The 14,342-nt window shown below is 49.4% G+C and overlaps 1 protein-coding gene across 1 annotated transcript in view; it reads right to left on the bottom strand.

The window, feature by feature from the left end:
• Positions 1-280: 280 nt before the first annotated feature.
• Positions 281-14,342, bottom strand: part of ATXN1 (ataxin 1) — a 159,970-nt gene continuing 145,908 nt past the window's right edge. Inside the window, exons 3-4 of the mRNA XM_086608997.1 lie at positions 8,390-10,430; positions 281-891 (exon numbers count right to left, since the gene is read on the bottom strand). Coding sequence (XP_086465123.1) covers positions 361-891; positions 8,390-10,270 — 2,412 coding nt within the window. The 5' untranslated portion in view covers positions 10,271-10,430 and the 3' untranslated portion in view covers positions 281-360. The remainder of the gene's footprint in view (positions 892-8,389; positions 10,431-14,342) is intronic.

The following is a 14,342-nucleotide window of genomic DNA, read 5'->3' as shown; positions in this document are numbered from 1 at the left end:
AAAAATAAAACAAACCCCAAAAAAAGACGACGGAGAGAAAACAAAATCACAGCTGGACCCTGTCCTACGCGAGGTGTTAGAAAACAGGAGCCATGACAACACATTCATTTCCACTAAGGGTGTGTGAAGCAGATACTGCCCCTTCTGCAGCTCTCAATAAACCTAGTCACTGACAAACACTTGTGGAAAAACATATGCACCAGTCTCCTGCATAATACCAGCTGCAACTATAACAACAAGGTTATAACATAAACCTAAAATAAGATGATAACATGTAAATACTGGGTTATTTAGTCTACAGTACAGTAATCTGGATAAAAATGACAAGGGATAGCCTAATTTCCTTTCCCCAAACAACTTTTACTTTCCTACGTTGGATCGACCTTCAATGCAAATCTTAACCTCCTGAGGAATAAAAGAAGGCTTGGGAAGAGTCAAAGGTGGCTCCTCTTCTGATTTCTCTAGTTTTCGTGTTTCGGGGGCTGACCACCTCCTCTTCCTCGTTGCCAGGGGCTTGCTGGGTTCTGTTTTGGTGAGCAAAGGTGCTGCAGGCAATCCTATTTTGTCCGGAAACTTCAGTTCACCGTTCTCAGCTAACATCTGTGCGCTTCCCTGATTAATCCCGTTTTCCTGCTCCGCATACCTGTGTCTACTTCCAGCTAGACTGTCATTCTTTGAATGCTTCAGCAAGATACTAGCTGAGTCCATGGGCTGGCCCTTTTTAATAGAGCCGTTCTTCAGGTTCTTGAGCGTGAGCGATATGCAGACGTCCCCCACCGAGAGTTTGGAGCATGGCAAATCAAAGAGCTGGCTGGTTCTCTCGGGGCAGCAGGATGACCAGCCTTGTCCAAATACAAAAAAAGGGTATTCTACCAAGACTTCCACGCTGACCTGCAGAAAGAGAGGGGACAACAGAGAGAGAGACGGGGGGAGAGAGAGGGGAGAGCGTGAGATCACCCATGTGCCCTCACACACGTGCATGGCAGGCGGCACTTGCTGGAGGGAAGAGGGATAAAGCTGAAATTGCAAAAGTGCTGTTCAGTTTCCACGAAATCAGTACATCGACCACCAGACTTCACGCCTGTCCTTGTCACATGGGTGATAATGGTTTCTCTGAGCTCAGCATTTCTTAGCACAAGACCTTGTTGGGAATCGAGCTTTACCTTTATCCAGCTGCTCAGAGAGGCATAAGAGGCAAAACAGCTGCGGCATCTGGCGAACTCTGTTCCCCGGCATCTCCTTGTGGTACCCAGAGCCTGTCATCCACATCTAAAGACACTGTCCAACCAGAGGATGGCTCAAGGGAAGCTGTCAGTTCTGACACACGATTTCCTAAATGACCATGGAACGTCATCCTCACCTCTGCCTGAACAAGCATATATACCTACCAGTGTGAAATGGTTGAAGGCATGCTGGTTTCCAGGGGAAGGCCATGAGTACATACAGAGTTGTAGCTGTAAGAGCTGCGAGCATGAGCCTGCCTTGCCCCAGCAGTCCTGTTACTAGTCCATTTTCTTCCCTTCTGACACCTGCTCTCCCACTCTGCAGTTGAGTTCACCTCCTGCACTCCCTCAGGTAGAGGGATCATCTCTCCTTCTCCTCCTACAGTTCCTGCACTGGGTCGTCTTTTCTGCAGTGTGTCCTTTTTCCCCCCGCACTTCACCCCACTTTTAAAAAACACATCTGGTTATGAATCGTATCTAACCATCTTACAGGGAGCTGCCATAGCCAGGAGAACAGAACAGCAAGAGCTGCCCACTGGTCCTCGGACCTTGCCAACGCTGCACCTTGAGGTCCCAACATGACAAAGCACCTCAACACCCGCGTATCTTCGCACGTGTCAGCAGTCCAGCACTCACTGCACGGTGCTGCGTCTGCAGGCTCAAACACTTGATGTGGGCTCATGCGATGCACGATCCACAGGGCTGAGGCCCCCCCCTCCCCCGCCAGCACACCACAACAAAGGCAGGAAATTCTGACTAGTACTCTTCAAAAATTTGGCATGTGTTTTTAACTTGCTGTGTGTAACACCAGTGAGGTCTGCAACTCTAAGAGGGTGGCTTATGCTGAAGTCAGATATCCACTGCTCTGCTCCTAAGGTCCCCGTTGTCCTCTGGAGCTCTTCTCAGGCCTGGGGGACAGGATCTTGCCTGATGGTGTAACCTCTATTTGGTAGGGGCTGAAGGGCAGGAGAACACCTGAATACACATGCTCATCTCATTTTTGAGCCATTCAGCAGGTACAGCATACCAGCTCCCCGGAGAGCCTTCCCTCTCCAGGAATACGGACTCACTTGAAAAGAACATCACAGAAGGCTTGTGAAACCACCTCTCACCCCTGGGAGCAAGTAATGCTGCCATATCAAACACGGCTTTGTATCGTTAAAAATACATTTCAATGTTAAGAAATAAAAGCAGTCTGAGATACACACTGCACTCCAGTGTTCGAACACCTTTGTTCACAATATTAAGTGAGAACCTTGCAACGAAGTTGCATGGCCTGTCTCACAGAAGAGGTTGGCCTCAACGACAGCATGGCACCCAGCAGTCCTGCCGCTTCCCTGCTAGTGTGACGCACCCTCAGATGTGCCCTCCCTGCAAGCAGGGCCCCAGGTAGCTCCTCTCGCACCCCACCAGCTTCACATCCCTTTTGGGCAGGAAGACTGGGTCAGGGATGTCCCACAGCTCAGAGACAAGAGGCTCCAGAACCAGGAAAACAAAGATTCCCATCGGATGCTGGCTGTGCCTCTGACTGGTTAAGCCCATGCCATGCGCTAGCAGTCAACTGCAGTTTATGAGACAGTTGATTCCGTTGGAAAAAAACTTACAAAGTCTATAGATATATGCTACGTACTTCTGCAGCTAGGTCAATGAGTAACACTGCACGTCTTATCCTGCCACTCCACTTGCCCAACGTAGTAAGTCACTGTACAAGGAATCTCAAAAGGAGCAGTTTAGAGGTACAAGATAACCCCCACTACATCTATTTCTGTCATATTAAACCTCTTCCGACCAGAACTAATTGCCAACAGCCAGCTACGCACATGGCAATAGCAGAAAGGGACTTGACTCTAGGCCTGGTTTATGCTCTGAACGATGGAGAAAGTGGGGCAAGGCAACCATGGAAGTCCTATCCCTCCTTGTCGTTGGATAGAAACACTCCAGTGGCAGGATTGGCAGAAATACTTGCCCAGCATTTGGTATCCTGTTCCATATATATGCATCTCAGTCTGACTGGGAGAAGTGGTGAATATCTAGTATCTGCCATGGACTTAAATGGAAACTGCTGTCTACATAGAGCTGTAGGCTTCTCTCCAGGCATGGCTCATCTGGTGGACACAGCTTTATCCTTTATATTGCTACATCTCCCCTCTTTTCCTTCTTCCTTCCTGCTTACTGTAACTTTTTCCTTTCTTTTTTCTACTTTGCCATCCTTGTCAAAAGCTATTTGTATCTGTACATTCTTGTGTGCATCATCCTTACTGACACACAAGTTCCTCTTGATGTGAACACACTTCCACTGCACGTTACACGTATTTTTTTTAATGTGGCATCCAAAACACTTGCCTGAACTATCAATCACTGAAACAAATCCCATAACTGGTGATGGTGATCACAAATAACACTGTATAATAAAGATGGTGAAATGCTGGAATCTCCATGATCCTGTCACAGTGCACATGTACTGCTATCGATTTGAAATGGGTTCCCTCATGGATTATCAAGCCCTGTTTTAGCAGGCCACTTCTGTATTCCGCTAACTTAGGATTTAAGGTAACCATTCCCTACAAGCAATAGTAGTCAAAGACTTTTTAAGTGTGAAAGTTCAGTAAAAACACCTCCACATAAATTTTTTCTGACCACTGCATTAAAACACAAAAAGTAATTCTAAACGCTCCCTCCCTCAGTATCTTGCCATTATTATTGCAGGAGAGAAAAAAATTTGGAATTTGTTTTCCAACTAAGACAATAAAACAAGAAACCAAAACGTTGGTCCCTCTTCAGGCACACTTAAGCTCTACTGCAAGCCACAATTACATTTCTATTTTTTAAGACTGATTAGTGAAAACACCCAAAACTCTTCAGTGCAGCCGCAGAATATCTTCTATAACCCTTTATAATTTTATTTCTCAGCCAAACTCAGTAGGTAAGGTAGGCAATTCAGACTGCTCAGGAAACCCCAGATGGAGCTGGAACACAGATCGCAGGTGCTGGAAGATCTGATGCCCCCCAGAAAACACCCTTCCAATCATTCAGAAACACAGCAACTTCAGCTTGGGGCTCACTGCTGCAACCAACATAACAAGCACTAAAGCAAAAGGTGCCTAATAAAAGTGGTTCGTGTGAACTGTAGTTTAATAAAAGCAAACATACATTTTTCCAATTAAGTGTTTTTCTCCCTGACATTATTAAAATGTGATAGAACTAGGAGTGGCAGGCTGGAAACAAGAGAAGGAAGCGGTTCTGGAAACAATGTGCAATTAAGCGGTGGAGCTCTCTGTTGAAGGCCTTGCGGCAGGTGCCGAGAGACTCCTTGGGTCCAAAAAACAACGGGTGGATTCATGGAACAGAAGCTCTCCCTCTCACAGAGAGAAGTCTCCGCAGTGCCACGCTCCCACGTGATCTCCCCTACTCGGAGACTTTGGGACTCCTAATGTTCCCACCACCTCAAACACAGTCACAAGAGTGGATTTCCTTTGTGAGATTTACAGGGCTGTAGGCAGCACCTCATGCCACGGGGCTACGTGGCATGACACGTGGTCTGAGTGGGCATCCCCCCAGGGCAGCATCTAGCCCAGCTTCAGTACACTGTTACTATAACAAACACAGCTAGGGCTTGAAGGTTAGGGGCTACTGTCCTCCACAGCCAGGTGATCCCACCATTTCTCAAGAGAAGCCACCTCTGTCCACCAGACCACTGGCTGCCCAGGTTAGCACACGAGCTTGTATCAGCTGCACTCCCAGAATTCGGCAACACGCATCCGAAGACAGACTGCAGCCACTCCATCACTCGAAAGGACAAGGACTTACTGCCCCCGTGACCAGGGGACACAGACACGAAGATCACGTGAGAGGAAGGCTGGGAGAGATCTCCACCTGCAGCAGCGAACTGAATCAACACCTCTCTTTCTGTCTGTTATCGTGCCAAAGATAACGAAAACCAGAGCACAGAGTAAAAGAAGAAGTAACTGGTTTGAGTGCATGCAGAGATATGAGGGGAAAACTAAACTAGATGATGGTCTAAAAAAGTACGCACTAAACTACACTAGTAAAGGCTACTAACTAGATGTTCTAACAGGACTTTTCGATCTCTAGTGTCTACGATTCTGTTTTTAAAAAAAGGAAAATTAAGAACTGTTATGTTCATCTTTTCTTTTTAAGCTATACTTTAGGAATGATTAGGAACTGAAACGCAGTGATGAAAGCAAGCATTTCAGAGAACTTATTTTCATCTCCTGTGCGTTTTGACCTTAACATCAATAGAGGAGAATTACTGGCTTCTGCTTATTCCTGGCAGCAAAAGAAAGGACAGGTAGTAACGATGAAAGTGTTATTACAAGAATAATATGTGGAATTGCAAAGACACGCAGATCCACAGGTCTTTTCTTTTAGACAACTTGAATGCAGAGGAATAACAGCTGGACTTTGGGTTCTGGTCCAGCTGACACTTACTTGACTTCTTCCTAATCCAAGGCAGGGATACTGCGAAATGGAAACCTAGCATCCCTCCAGGGCTAAGGCCAGTTATTTCACTGAAAAGCCATGTAGCTTTAGGTGGGTTAATTTTCCTCTAGGTTTCCTTACCTGGAAGAGGGTTGGATTTGCCAGGTGATTGGAAGACAGGGAGAGGAGGGAGGACGACCTCTTTCTGCCTAAGTGCTGTGCTGGGGAGGGCAGCTGTGGGCTTGCAGCGATACGATACAATAGCAGCTGTATGATGCCTCCCCATTTACATTGCGGTTGTACATGCTCAGCTAAAAATAATCTCCTACCTCCGTCCCTCGATCGGTGAGAAAATCAGCTAATGTTTGCACAGCACCTGAAAATATGAACTCATCAATATTATAATGACTTCCCAGAGATCCCTGGGAGGAGTACGTAAGTGAGCCAAAGTTAATGATAACACTGCTATTTTTGTATGGCACTTACTCTTTACAACTTACACTCCCTTGATAATACAACTCGAAAAGCTCCCTCCTTCCAGAAGCACGCAAGCAACTGAAACTTACTTGTAATAAAATACTTTGTGAAGCCACACTACACACGTAGGTGTATCCCCACTGTACTCCAGAGCCCAGAGATATTTAAGTGCAGCAGCACCACAGCGCCACTGCCCAAAGCAGCGCGACTAAATACTACTCTTTCGACAAGAAGACTAAGCCCTCTACACGCAGGCAATTTTCTAATGAGTTTTTCTAACGAGTAATGACTGCTGCACGCCTGCTAATATGGCTAAATGCGTTCCTATAGCCACGTCGGGCTGAGGGTGAGGTCACCGGAGACTTGGAGCACGTAGAAATGTGCTCTCTCTCTCCTGAGGCAAGGGAAAACCGGCAGAGCTGTCCCTGCTATGCAGGGACACAGCTGATCTGGGAAGAGACCCAAGTCCTGGAATCTGCAGGAAACCTAAATTAAACTCCTGTTTCTAATCATATCTCTACGTGACTCGCTCTCCATTCTGGAAGCATCCCCGGTGGGAAATACAGCTGGGGAGTATTTCGGCTGCGATGATGTCAGCCCGCTCCTGATAGGCTTTTCCATAAGGTGACACTTTGCTGGGTGAGACCCGTGTGCCTGGCCCTGGATTTTTACAGCCTCAGACTCGGCTTGCTTTCTGCCAGAGGATGGCACTCCACCCCCTGCAAAGGCGCTCTTCCCAGCGCCCAGGACTGCAACACATCTCCTGTGCTGACAGATCTGCCAGCGAGACACGACACAAACGCTACCTGCTCATTTGTACCTCTTCTGCTGGTGCAGAGACCGGTGGCCTGGCTGCAGGGAGAGAAATGAGAGCAAGATGAAAATTGCAGATGGGAGATTGCTGCTTTTGAAACCTCATTATTCAAGGCACGGGGGCAAATTAGAATAACTGGTCCTGATCCAAGGACAGCTCCCCTAATCACAAAGCCCGAGATGCACCAAAATACAGCTGAGCAGTGGGGAAAAAATCACGTCTTTATACTGAAAGCACCAGAGGCCCAACTTCGATCAGCTGTGCAGATGCACGCTCATACATGAACGAAACAGCACAGGGAATCTGCACGTTTGGCATGAGGAAGAGGACGTGTCATACGTAGTGATTTACCATGTGTGCGTAACTGGGGAGGGACGCGCCGCAGACTGCTGCTACTGTAAGAAATCTGTCGTGTGATCTGCTCTTCGGTACCGTCACTGTTTGTTTTTCTCCTTCAAACTGTCAGCCTGAGGTGCTTTACTACATGCGTCCACGTCCAGCTCCTCTCTCCCTCTCTCTCATTCTGGTTCCCCAGCCCTGAGGGTGCAGCATCAGGGTTGCAGATGCTGCAGTTTGCAGCACTCGAACCACACCAGAAAGATGTGCAACGAGGTTATTTAAAATGAGCTCCTCTAGGAAGCAAAACACTATCCAGTATATCTGAACTGCTCCAGCCTCAACATAGCAGAATCTAAATTGCTCAGAAAATGGACAGCATCAGGATACTGCTTTATGATCGATAGGTACTCATTCTCAACCTAAAAATACCTTTGGAAAGTCACAGGGTTTCTTCCTACATTGCGAACCAATGAGAAACAAAAGGTCGGAAGCGCAGCCTGCCCAGTCACCTAGATGGTTTTTCTTTCCAAATTTCCCTTGAACACACAGTTTATGTGAGCCGTGCAGTGTTTAAACCACCCGCAACTGAAGCTTCAATAAAACTCTGCAGTGTGTGATGGAGCCATTCCCAGGCAGCTCCAAGTTTTCAAGCTGTGGAAATTCACTGCCTTGTGCCCTACCTATCTCTCAAGGGCAGGATTTGAGATGAATCTAACCTGAGGCTTCTGGTGTGGAAGGTAAAAATCGCCTATCAAACTGCAAAATATATCCTGTTGCACTGTTTATACCGGTTTATATTTTAATCAAAACCATGAAGATCATGTAATTCTTCCCGTGGGTTCTCCAGCTATAAGAAAGACCTGGTTTATATCCAAGAGACTCACTTATCATCGCTGTGATTCTGATGGCTCTCCCGGCACAGTGAGGGGGATGATTTTTGGACCAGAGCTGGTCTCACGGATGGATGCGAATGATGAAGAACCAACCCCACGTGGACCCAAAGCAACTGAGATGTGCTGAGGAAAGCTGCATCCAGGGGGCCACACTCCAGTGCGCCCCAGTCCACCCTCCGCACCCCACCACGCGTTGCCGTTACCTGTGCTCGATGCTCCCCAACCGCAAACTGTATGACGGCGATGCCTGGGCTATGGCTGTCTTCAATCCTCTCCACAGTGCTGGAGTCTATTTTCAGGTCGTTGCTAATTTCCGCGCTCTGTATGAAGTCTTCTGTTTTCAAGTCCTCGACTTTCTTCAGCTCCCCGTTGGCCAGCTGAATGATTGACCCCTTCATGAAGTAGGGGGGCAGCGTGGGAGGCGCGGCGGCGGGCGAAGCGATGGACTGCACCACGGGCAGGTGGATCTGCGCCTGCACCATGGTGGCCTGGTAGGCGGGCTGAGTGGTGAGGGGCTCCGCACTGAAGTTCTCGCTTTTGGGGACGGCGGTGGTGACGAAGGTGTGAGGCACTGCTGCAAACTGGGGAGACGACGTGACGATCGCAGGCGCGACTCCTGACGGCTCGACGTCTGCGCCACCGACCGGTATCAGCAGGGACTGGGTGCCGGGGATCACCAGGTGCTGCGACAGGCTGCCGGGGTACCCGATGGCTTGCTGCTGACCGCTCAGGTAGCCGATCACCGGCGGCTGGGTCCCGGCATAGAAGGCTGTCGCCGGCAGCCCAACGGGGAGTTGCTCAGAGGCGCTGTGGGTGGTCTGAATGACGGTGTGAGGGGACAGCGTGGCCACTGCCTTCACCCCTTCGTGGCCCAGAGCCTGCTGCGGAGACAAGGCGTAGGAGCGGTGGGCTGGCTTTCCTAAATGCAAGCTTCCCTTGTCATTCAGGGCTGCAGGAGAGGTCTCGCGGTTGGTGGCCTGCTGCACCTCCATGTCCGCAGTGGGCGTGCTGCTGTTGGGGACCACCATGACGGAGGCTCGGACACCTGAGGAATCCCGCGCGCCGTACTCGGCAGGGCTCGAGTGAACCACCACGTGCCTGGTCTCATAGTGATGGGGAGCTGGTTTATTGCCTGCTTTGACTAGACCCATGTCAGCAGCGGGCGAAATGCCGTACCTCCGGCTCTTCTCTATCTCGCCGTTCAGTACCTCCTTGGCCTGCATCGCCTGCAGCCGGCTGCTCTCGGGTTTCTTGGGGGGTTCCCTGGTGACAAAGTGGCCCCCCGAGTCGGTGTACTGCACCACCACTTGGGAGGAAGGGCCGAGGGTGAGGGTGTGTGGGATCACTGTCTGATGGGGGTGCAGGGGGACTGGGATGGTTGGAGGAGAGACATTTCTGACAGTGCTCTGGGAAGAGCTGGAAATGTGGACGTACTGGTTCTGCTGGGTGGGTGGAGGAGACCCGGCGGCGATCAGTCCAGGCGTCCTGACCAGGTGCGGCTCAACTTTGTGCCCTTGTTGGCTTAAGCCGCTCATGCTGGCCAGGAAAGTGGAATAAGCCTCCAGCTGGGAGCGCTGGGATGGAGTGGTCGCAACGGCCGTGGCTGCTGCCACGGCGCCGGTCGCAGAATTGGCCGTTGGGGAAATCAGCTGCGAGGGGATGAATCCGGTGTACGATCCGCTGTACTGGGGCCCGACAAACTGGAAGGTGTGCTGCAGGTGCGTGTACTGCACGGGGGAAACGGGGGTCCCTGACTGGGAGAGGGCGGGCGAGTACACCGTGGGAAGAGTGGTGGAGGCTGGAACGGACCTGGGCGCGCTTGGCGGGGAGTAGTCCAGTCCTGCAGACAGCGACTTGTGCAAACCCTGCTGCAAGCCTGCCTCCACCGATGACGTTCCCCCAGGCCGGTGCCGGACCCCCAGGCTGCCCTGGCCACCAGGTGTGCTGGAGTGCCATGCTAGGTTATCCGCACGGTGGTTTTCGTTTGGCAGGACCGGCTTCACCTCCGAAGGCAGGCTGGTGGCAGGGATTTCTCGCTTCTTAGGTGGCAGGCATTCATTGCTTCGCTCTTGGTTGGATTTCATCTTTCGCCGTCCCCCCTCCACTGTGCTTGCTTCACTGTCTGGCTGGCTCTGATTTCAGTCTGATAAACGGAAAGTCACATTTGATTTCTGCAAGGGATCCAGTGACTTCATGAGGAATCATCTCCCCGTGAGCACGATTCTCTGACACCTCCTCTGGATTCTGCAACGAGAGGGTGGGCAAGGGAGGGGGGAGTCACACCATCAGCACTGGGAAATGAGAACAAACGAGCAGACACCTCAAAACAGCAAGCAAGTAAAAGAAAAACCTCTGGAAAAAAAAAAACAGAAACGGTCAGGCATTGCTGCTCTCGTGTCAAGGAGCAGTTGACAGCTGCGCTGTAAACAGCAGCAAAAATCCTGGGCACGTCTGCTACCACATCACGAAAACGATGAAAACTCTAGGCAGATCAGAAACTCTCTGGCCGTAACTTGCCACTTTTAACAGCGGTCACTAACTTCCCAAGGCTCACTTTCTCTTTCCTCTGGAAAAAACCTCCATGGCTCTAACGTGCCCAGTTTGCTCTTCCAGCCTCTCCCTCCTCTGCAAGGACGACTTTGCCTTCATCCCGCTGTGTCCTAAAAACCACAGGAGCATGGCAGGGAGCCCTAAGGAACATGCACACACAAAATATTTACGTTAGCAACAAGTAGCTATTAGCGGTGCAGAGGGAAGGTGGTGGGTCACTCCTGAACCCTTGAAACCCAGAGTCACTTGCAGGGTGACTTCACACCATACTGGACAGGGCTGTGGAATCAGTGGCTGCCCCTGTCTCCCCACCACGCCACAGCTCCTTAGAGGCACGTGTGCCCTTCATCTACCAGTCTGACAATCAACTCCAGCCACGCGATGTGTTTACAGCAGCAGCTCAGAGCCAGAGATGGCTCTGAGCCAGGTTTTTAATGCATGGGGTTTTTTTTCCCCCCAAGTGCTTTGAACTCCTTCTGCTACTGACACCTCACGCCCAGGTGCCCGGGCAGAGCTCTGCCCTGGGAGATGCCCCCCACCACATGCAGATTGGCCAGAGCTGGGCGCCGGCACCATCTCCATGTTTGGGATCTGATTCCCCTGTTTCTCAGCGACTGCCAGACCAGGGAGGCTGCAGGTATCACGCTCAGAGCCACAGCCACGTGGCCAAACCCTGAACAAATTCGTCCCTGGGGATGCCTCACTAGGACCGCTTGGAAGAGCACATTTGGATTTTCTGATCCAAACCAGGAGTCCCCACCACTGTAAAAGCTCACAATTTTATACTGGGCTAATTGTGCTATTGGAGCAAATCAGTTGCTTTCTCTGTTCTGCATCACTTAACTCGGTGACTTCAGCCAACCAAAGGCAACAAGGCTAACAAAGTCTTCCTAACTCTTTCAGTATCCGCCAAGGACAAGGAAAATACCGTAACTAAATCACATCATGCTTTGAAAAAAAAGCAAAAGGAGCTGACAGCCTCCCCTTACCTTCCTAAACCTGTCTTGCCTTGTTCCATGACAAACTTTCTGGGGAGTGAAACTCTTCCCCAGCCCCTTTCCAGCCACCACTTGTCATCTGCATTTCTTGCTGGTTTGGAAGATATGCAAGAACGGGTGCTGAGAAACTGTGCACCTCACACAACCAGCATCCTAACGAGAAAAGTGTGCATTATATGAAAGAAAAACGGAGAGAGAAAGAATGAAAGAAAGAGTGGATGCGAAAGAAGATGGAAATAGGATATAGCCCACTTTAAAGTGAATGCTGAGCAGCAGTAATGACACTTATGGCAAGGAATATTCCTTTAGGGGATTTCTTTCCCCGCTGCCTCGCTTCTAATGAACAATAAGCCTGAGGTTTGTATGTGTATGCAGTACTTTGAAGACATACTAGACTAAGATTAAACCTATCTTTAAGAGTGCTTTTTACGTTTATGGTCCTCCAAGCTGCTGTAAGCCTGCAGGAAAAGTCCAAACCTTCGAACAGTTTGATACAATCAGTCTTAATTATTCCTTTGTTTAAATATTGATAAACAGTAATGAAACACCAATAGCCACAGAGCCGGCTGTATCAGCGCGGGTCTTCCCCCTCCTCCGAACAGTTGCTCAGCGTGTCTTGGCAACAGCTAAAATTATTACATTACACATGACTTACACAGATTTTTAAGTTCGGCTAAAAATAAAACCGCCGAGCTCACATTTGCGCAGTCATCCCCAGTTAACTCTAGCTCCCTTGTGTGTGGGATGGAAGAGGGCCGGTCTCTTTTGCCGTGACGGATGAACCAGGCTCCCCCAAATCAGTTGTTCCAAAAGCCCAAGGTGTCCGGGTTCAGGTTCTCCGCATCGAAAGTACTACTGTGAAGCTGTGTGAAACCCGGTGAACTTACACTCTGCATGAGCTGAAGCAAAGGTTTTGCTCTGCTAAATAACATTGAATCACTCAGTTTTGGGCAGCCTCTAAAGTCAAAGCTAACATCCTTTAAAAATACAAAATACTAAATCTTCCAGGGTTTTTTTTCTTTGTGTGTGTAAATCTTTCATACGGCTGACTTCATCATCACCGGTAACAAAAGGGCTGCCCAAAATCTCACGGAGAGCACAGGAGGAAGGAACAAGCTTAACGGAGATGAGGGATGAGACAGCCGTAGAGCGGTGGAGACTGCCCCACTTTTCCGAGCTCAAATACTTCGCGGTGAGACTTTGAACTCTAACAGACACAGGACTGGATTTGCAGAAATGCAAATGTGCAGCACAGAACAGTCTACTTCTCCTTCAAGACTTAAAAGCAAAATGGTATGTTTTCAGCATAATTCAAGTTCCAGCAACAGTAAAGATAAGACAGGACTGATTTTGCTCAGGAAGCAATGAAAGGGAGACAACCCAAACAGAGCGTCTCAAAGGCAGGAGGTACAAGACCTGGTTAAACTGTTATCTGCCGGCTGCCCTGGAAAGGCCTTCTTCTGCGGTGTGCCCCACCGTTTGACATCCGTACGCCTTTTTTTTTTGGATCCAAGTCATTGTTCTGACTCTCGAGATTTCCCTTCTCTTTTAACTTCAGAGCTGTCGATCACGATTTGCAAGATATGAAAACCAGCAGCAAACAGCAGGTGATCTTTTGCTCCTGCTTAGTACGCGTGTGTGTGTCGCACAAGCGCGCGCGTGCTTGCACGCATGTGTAATTATGGCCAGGAAGGTAAAGGGGACAAAGAGATCAGGGTCAGCAGCTGGACTTCGGTATCGCTGGCAGCGAGTACACATGGAACATTGCTAAAGTGTCTGGACAGCCAGCGTCCGCTGGCAGTCTGCCCACACTCAAATTCCTGGAAAGGCTTAAGGCAGAAAAATAATCACTTGGAGGAGTCACCATCTGGGCTCGCTCTGGTCCCAGAGGGATTGCTCACTGGAGCTCAGGATGTGCATTTTTCATGCAAAACTCCAGCATCTCTCTGCAAGGCACTTCAAACTTCACTGTGTCTCCCCAAACAGTATTTTTCTGTTTATTTAATCTAATAAATTTAAAGCTCACGAGAGGATACTGGGTTGTAGCTTGAGGGGCTGACCTCCTTTATTTGTCCGGAGTTCACCACAGCAAAGGTAAAACCAGCAACGCAAGCCTGAGTCCACATCGTGACTGTACACTGCATCCCACCACCCAGATCTGAGTCTTGGGGTGCAGAGAAGCTGGGGCCAGACTCACAAACGACAGCAGCATCTGGCTATGCAAATGGTGGGACTTTCAGAAATCAGGCACTTTTTGCAGTCCCATGATGTAGCTAACGTCATTTTTAGGTCTCTGAAACACCTTCAAAGATCTGGTCCCTCATTGTCCCTGGTGCCTGACCTTTCCGCAGCTGCTAACAAGCTCACACCTACGTGTGCCACCAGGAGCAAGGGCTGGGACCATCTGCTCCTTTGCCTCATTGCATGGAGCAATCACCCAAGGGGGGGCAGTCGTCAGCCTCCAACTTCAGGGCTAATGAATTCAAACCAGTTGCTTATTGTCAAAAGGCTCCTTTGATCCAAACCCTAACAACACACAGATTATCATGACTTTTTAACTTTTACCTTCCAGCTCCAGGTATGCCTAGTAATTTCTCACATTTATCCA

This window comes from Tauraco erythrolophus, chromosome 3, assembly GCF_009769465.1.
Source record: "Tauraco erythrolophus isolate bTauEry1 chromosome 3, bTauEry1.pri, whole genome shotgun sequence".
Lineage (NCBI taxonomy): Eukaryota > Metazoa > Chordata > Aves > Musophagiformes > Musophagidae > Tauraco > Tauraco erythrolophus.
This window is presented reverse-complemented; position numbering and strand designations above follow the sequence as displayed.